The following is a 6953-nucleotide window of genomic DNA, read 5'->3' on the forward strand; positions in this document are numbered from 1 at the left end:
TTTACCTGCAGGTGGCGCTAGTGTCAGAACTGCAGCTGCTGTTACTCACCAGTAGGTGGTGGAGGTTGGATTTGAGTGACGGTTCCGTGTAGAAGCTCGTGCACTTTGTCAGAAGTGTGTTCGCAGGACACGACACTGCAGGTGAACCAGCAGCTGTCCTCCTGGTGGCAGATTAAGAGTCAAGGACTTTTTTCTATATACAGGTGTTCATCACACACACACACACACACACACACACACACACACACACACACACACACACACACACACACACACACACACACACACACACACACACACACACACACACACACACACACACACACACACACACACACACACACAGGGATTAAGATACAATTCTGTCGTCATACAGACTCTGAGATATATTGTGAGACCATCGTTCATGATACATAATCAAATACAGAGGAACAACTTTTCCTAAAAGCCAAAAGAATTTCTTTCAAACGCGTTAATAAATCAGAAGCTGCATTTATTATTTACTACGTGATGTTGTGGCGTAGACAGCTGAGACAGAGTGTGTAACAAAGTGCATAGAGTTTAAACACAGCAACAACGTCAGACTGCAACAGAACTGTGGTAATGTGTGAACGTATCGATGATGTATCACAGACGTCACATTTATCGCCTCATCGACTCCAGCCAGAGTCCCAGAGAGGTGAGGGCGGCCGGCCCGCTCTTTAGTCATGCAGTAAAGGAAACACGATGAGAACCGAAGCTTTGGGATCCGACCTGAGGCGTTACGACCCACGGGTGCTGGCCAGGTGGGGCGGGGTCAGCACGGTGGGGGTCCGGAGGGATCAGGAGTGATCCATAGGTTCGGTGGCGCTGCGCTGTCCGGAGTCCTGGCTGTCCATCTCCTCCGGATCCTCTGGCGTCTCATCTGCTTTGCCAGCTGGAGACACCTCTGCTGCAGCTGGAGGTGCATGGCTGGCTGTAGATGTTGGTTGGCCCGTGCCCGTCTTAGTCCCGCCTGTTAGATCGTGGCTGGCTCCGCCCCCTGTGGCGGCGGCGCTCTGCTGCTCTCTCAGGTGGCGCTCCATGGAAGCCTGGATGGAGGAGACCATCTCCTGCAGCTTCCTCCTCTGCTGCTCCATCAGGCTGGGGTCCAGACCGCGACTGTCCTTCATGGTGACGAAGCCTGGCGCCATCCGGACCAGTTCCCTGGTGGCATCCTCAGGGATGTCCGACAGGTCTGGTGGACCTCTGGACACACTGGCGCTCAGGTCCATGCCGCTGCTGTGCTGGCGAGTGATAGGCCGGTGTTCTGGAGGGGAGGAGCCACCGGCACTGCCTAGGGAGTGACCTTTACCCTGGAAGGCGTTGACGCTCTGCAGCTGCTCCTTCTTGCGAATGACGCCACCGCTGCCCAGCCGCAGCACGCCGTGTGACGGGCTGCCCTCTCTGCTGCCCCTGGTGGTCGTCTCCGAGCGCAGCTGCACCAACGCCTCCTTCACCAGCTCCTCCACGTCAGGGCCGACAGGGAAGTGACCAGCAGTGTCCACACAGAGCTCCAGACGCTCCTCGGCTGCGTTGTAAACAAACGTTTTCCCTGTCAGGTGAGGCAGCGTGCAGTGCTTCCCGTCCATCAGGCCTGAGAGAGAGAGGAAGGTCACAGGCTGCTCACGACACAACATCAAGTCTGTATCTCGTCTAAAATCAGGAAAATTAAATTCAATGAGCAACTTAAGGTTCAGCATTAATATCAAAGGTGCTGGTTTTCTACCACTGGAATCAGACCGAATCAGCAGATGATCACTTTCATCCAAGAAGCCAACAAACCCACCCATGTCTTTCTTCACAATGTTGTAGAAGACGCCCCCCTGCTGGAATAGGTGCGGCAGCTTCTTTGCGTAGGACCAAACATCTTCACCTGGAACAGAGAGAAACAGTTCACACGAGTTCACAAGGACGAACACACCAGAGGAGACTCAGTCTCAAGCTACAACCACATGAGTCCGTTTCCGTTTGAATTGTCTGATTCCTGTGAGGTTTGCAGTTGGGTCAGTTGTCAGCTTCATGTCTGTGTTTATCTGACGGAGCAGCGACACAAACAATTAAAGTAAAGCCTCAACACAGTGATTTGAAACATTGAATCAACGTCAGGGGAGTGAAAAATCATCAGGGAACCAAAATAACATTTGTGCTGATCATCTGTGTGAAGTGTAAAGTCTGAGCTCGGGTTGGAAACAGACCGATGAGCAGGCGCTTTGTGTTTTCTCAGGCAGGATCGTTAATATGAGCTCCAGCTCACAGGAAATGCAGCGTCAGACCTGAGTGCTGATGAAACCTTCCTGAATATCGACAGACGCTCTGTCACGCTGCCGGTTGGTCTGCTGATCTGTTTATCTGAGTGCAACCACCACCTCTGACCCTGTTGGCAGGTGAGATGCCTGAGTCAGCAGATTCGCAGCGCACACACACACACACACACGCGCACACGCACACACGCACACACGCAAGCTCATTCGGCAGCTCGATTGACGCCTGCAGCAACCAATCAGGAACCAGCACACACCTGGACCACGTGAGCAGAGTGAGAAATAACCCACGCTGGTGAACGCAGAACGTGTTCAATGTCAGCGCAGTGACACAAACACAGATTCACTCCCGAGGTTGACACGTCTCCACTGGACAATATGGTTGCAGCAGTTTGTGTGAACAGGAGCGGTTCACAGATTTACCTGTACTTTTTAATTGATGAATTCATCTTCAAATGTTTGGATCAATCTCTCTATTGTGTTTGACAAATTATTTTTTGTGTATCGGAACAAAGAAAAGCAGAGAACACGGACTGTAAAAAACAAAAGCATCTTTTATGACACCATTGATTACTTATCATCTGACTCCAGCTTCAGTCTGGGTGACTTTGTTCTGGACGTTTCTACGACCTACGATACAGAAACTTAGAACAGCTACAATTATACCTAAACAAAAATGTAAGTGTCACATTTGAACCAATGTTTTAAATATGTTCTGCTGCTGTGTTTACTCCAAATGTTCTGCTGCTTAGTTAAGAAAGAATCACTTGTCAAAAGTTGCAGCCTAAGTTCATCTGCTGAAGTTTGAAAGTTATCAAACATCAGCAGGATTCACTTTATCTCAGACTGAAAATCTGCGTTCACAATTAAAACTTTTTAAGAGATTTCATTAGCAGATGGGGGCTTGTCCCACGCCGCTGTATTCTTACCCATCAAGGTTGCTAGGAGACAGAGGGAGGACATCTCAAGGTCAATGCTGTCCTGCAGTTCCCGGGTGCTCATCCTGCCGGATGTCACGGCGTCCTCGCTCTTCACTGAGTGCAGGGAGGCGTGTGAGCTGGAGGCTCGAGGGATGGAAGCGGAGGGGCTCTTGTCCTCGGGGCTCTTGTCCTCGGGGCCCTTCAGTATCTCCACTGACACTCGGTCACCGTGCTGCAGCGCCATGGGCTCGTTCTCCTCACCGTCCTTCGGGGGGACCAGCTCTTTGGGTGGGAAGCCGTAGCGGATGCACTGCTGTGGCGGCGGCACGCCAAACTGGTTGGCGATGCTCTGTTGCAGCTCTGAGAAGGTGGTCTGAGCCTGCAGGGTCAGCATGGCCTGCCTGCCGTCACTGGTGGTCACACGGATCTTCTTCTCCTTATTGGACGAGGAGGGGGATTTGGTGGGCGTGGCTGGAGCCGAAGACGAGGATGTTTCTGGTGACCCCCCGGGGGAAGACGTCCGGCCGTGGCCTCTCTGCTCCTGCTTCAACTTGTCAGTCCGTCGCCTCTGAGTGACGAAGGCTTGCTCGCTGATGCTCTGCTGGAGGCTGCGCTCAGCTCGGCTCATCGTCAGCTCCTCTTTATGGAGCGTCTTTGCTTTGGGACCAGTCAGGATGATTTTAGTGGGCGGCTGGGTGTCCGCCGCCTGCTCAGTCTCACTGGTGTCCGTCAGACGCTGGACATGAGCCCCGTCGATGGACACTGGGTTATACTCATCCGGGTTCTTTTTGGCAGTGTGATGCAGGATGGTGTTTACCACCTTCTGCACCAGGATCTCGCTACCAAACTCCCCAGGAAAGTGCTTGGTGACCAGTTTCATAGCGACGTCATACACATTGCTGTTCAACGCTGTGTCTGCCTCATACTGGAACCAGTACACAGTCTCGCGCACCACCCGACCCCCCCACTCCAGCGTGATGGGGAAGGCTTCAGGGAGGTTGTCGTATTCTTTTCCCTCCCAGTAATGCTTGAACCCACATCCACATTTGCCCCCCTGAGAGCGGGTGTTGGTTCTGTCCCCGTCCAAGTAAACCACTGACCCGCTGCCACGGATGTGGCGGACTGACGTGCCATGACACCAGTTGCAGGTGTTGAGGGAGCTCAGTTTGTAATCTGCGATGAGGACGTCCCGCTGGGGGTCATAAGAGCAGACCACGTTATTAAGGGGGAAGCTGTAGTTCTTGTCCGGTCGCAATTGACCGTGTGTAGATTTGGCCAAGTTGTAGAGCTTCCCACCAGGAACCAGCCAATCCTGTGGGACGTGGAGCTCGGAGAGGGCGCCGCAGATCAGGCAGCGGTGCAGCCGGTTCTCCATCACTGATTTCTTAGCAGCCTCAGTCACCTCCTCGGGCTGGATGCCGATCACGCCGGTCCGTCTGTAGACGTACTGGTGCACGTCAGCCACCAGCGATGGGTGGATGCTGTGCTTCTCCACGAACACCTCCTCCATGGCATTGACCAGCCTCATCAGATATTTATCCTGCAAGCTGCGATCTCCGCCGATCACGCAGCTCCCGTCTTGCTCCAGCTTGATGTACTTCCTGATGAGCTCCTGAGGGACGCCCCAGGCCTTCGGCAGCAGACGGGCCGGCAGCTTGGGCAGCACCGTGTTCTTGATTCCCACCAGAGGGATGTAGTGGTTCCTGCCGGAGCTGCTCCAGGCGATGCAGATGGGTTTGTTGAGCTTCCCGTCTTTCCCCCGACACTGCTCCTCATCCACCAGGCCGGGCAGGAAGGTGGCTGAATAATCCCCAGAACTCCTCATTCCACTCAAGGAGTCCAGCAGGATTATGGGTCGGTGGAGGACGTTGGCTAATCCAAATATGTGGATGTTCCGCAGTCCGAGCGGCACACCTTCAGGCGGGATGAACAGGGGGTCACATTCGTTGATAATGTCCTCCCACTCGGCAGCGTCGATAAAGTCCTGAAACAGGGCTTTGTAGCGGTCCAGGTTCTTCTTGAAGTTCTGTTTGAGGTTCTCCCTCAGCGCATGCCAGAACAGTTCTCTGCCTACCAGCGCTCTGGACACAGCGTGGACCAGGCAGTGCCCGTCTCCATCTACATGGACGGGAATGAGACACTCTCTGTTGCTGTTGGCTTTCTTAACCTCCTCCAGGGTGTCATGGAGGTAAATGAGGCTCCCGGACCGGTCCTTGCCGTAGCCCATGGTGGACACATGGTCCGGCTCGATGAGGAAAGCCCTGTCTCCCAGGAGCGAGCAGTCAAACATCTCACCCTGGTTCATGTCCCTCAGCAGCTTGGCCTTGCCGGTTTGTTTGTCCATGCCGTACCGGGTGAGGACCGGAGACAGGAGCTTGCAGTGGTAGTTCGAGAGCCCCATCACCTTCACCAGCTCGGTCCCCTTCTTCGGGGCCCCGGTGACACCGAGCAGGGCGTTTCTGAGCAGATTGTGGAGCACGACATCCGGATCCGTCACCTCCTCGACGTTGAGCAGGTTCCTCTGCTCGTGTCGTTGTCCACACTCGGTGCACTCGATGCTAACGGAGCCGTGAGCGGGGAAGAACAGCCTCGCCTGACATTTGGGGTCCGGGCAGGTACCGGACAGAATGCGCTTGTCTTTCTTCTTGGAGCTCGGCAGCAGCGACATCTCGGCTGGGAAACGGCGGAAAGTGCGTGAGAGCTTCACAGGATCATGACGGGGACGAACCCGGAGCCACCGACGACTGGTTTTAACCAAAATAACACAAGAACAACACGGAAGCGGCTGTTTTTTTCCGTCGGTGACTGGCTGTTGCTAAACGTGACACGCAATGACGCCAGATTGTGGGAGTTGTAGTTCTGCTGCGTAACTACGTTGAGCTATTGAAAGATGGCGGAGTGGGGGGGCTGCTCGGGTCTTTCCTCTGAGCGTCGGTCTCCCAGTAAACAACTGGACACGTGTTTACCGAACCACGCTCGGCCCAGTGGGGTTAGAGAACAGCCGAGTTACAGCGCGCTCGACTACATTCACCAGGATGCACCGCGGTGCAGTGACGTTCTGTTGTCAGGAAGTCAACACGGAACCAACATGGCGGTTGGGGGAGAATTCTTCAGCTTCGTGTGATGAAGTTCTCCCCAGAATGAGTCGAGATGCTCCTCGCTTGTGTAACAACGCGACGCGGGGGGGGGGGGGGTTTCCATGAGCCGGGGCTCGAACTGGTGGAGTTAGACATCAACTGATAACAGGGTTCACTGCTTAGCTGAGATGCTATGCTACTGCACTGGTTCCCAGCTGATGGTGGACCATGATCACGACCTGTGGCTTGTTTGGATATGAATTACACGTCTCATATCTTTCTGAGACATTTTCATTACCTGTTAATGTGTTGTTTTGTTTTTTTCACATAACTAAAGTGAAGCACGCTGGACTGTACACCCCCCCCCCTCTACTTACATGTTTAGACCGGGATCAGAGACAAACAGCATTCCAATCCCGTCTCTGTCCCGTACTTATAAAAGAACTGACAATAAAGTTGACTCTGACTTTGAAGAAATAGGATTTGTCAAATTCTTCCTCGGGACACACACGAGGGGTCACTGGGATATTTTCTATCTATAATAAAACAAACACAGAACAAACATATTCTTCATCGATAACTACAAATATAACTTGATCACAGAAGCTGTGAACCTCTGAACATCCAGCGATGCTGTTGAAAGTATCCGTGATACGTCTCAAGTCTGGACCTTG

The 6953-nt window shown here is 53.3% G+C and overlaps 1 protein-coding gene across 1 annotated transcript; it reads right to left on the reverse strand.

The window, feature by feature from the left end:
- Positions 1–476: 476 nt before the first annotated feature.
- Positions 477–6030, reverse strand: vcpip1 (valosin containing protein (p97)/p47 complex interacting protein 1). Its single transcript, XM_034614283.1, has 3 exons — positions 3212–6030; positions 1808–1894; positions 477–1615 (listed from the first exon to the last, which is right to left on the reverse strand). The coding sequence occupies exons 1-3, from the start codon at positions 5868–5870 to the stop codon at positions 822–824; spliced, it is 3540 nt and encodes a 1179-aa protein (XP_034470174.1). The 5' UTR covers positions 5871–6030; the 3' UTR covers positions 477–821.
- Positions 6031–6953: the final 923 nt, after the last annotated feature.

The sequence above is a fragment of the Hippoglossus hippoglossus genome, chromosome 17, assembly GCF_009819705.1.
Source record: "Hippoglossus hippoglossus isolate fHipHip1 chromosome 17, fHipHip1.pri, whole genome shotgun sequence".
NCBI classification, from domain to species: domain Eukaryota; kingdom Metazoa; phylum Chordata; class Actinopteri; order Pleuronectiformes; family Pleuronectidae; genus Hippoglossus; species Hippoglossus hippoglossus.

Coding starts and splice junctions, on each gene's coding strand:
- vcpip1 (XM_034614283.1), bottom strand. CDS start 5,870: ATGTCGCTGCTGCCGAGCTCCAAGAAGAAAGACAAGCGCATTCTGTCC. Junction 1,895..3,211: donor TCTCCTAGCAACCTTGATGG/GTAAGAATACAG, acceptor TCTCTGTTCCAG/GTGAAGATGTTTGGTCCTAC. Junction 1,616..1,807: donor CATTGTGAAGAAAGACATGG/GTGGGTTTGTTG, acceptor TCTCTCTCTCAG/GCCTGATGGACGGGAAGCAC.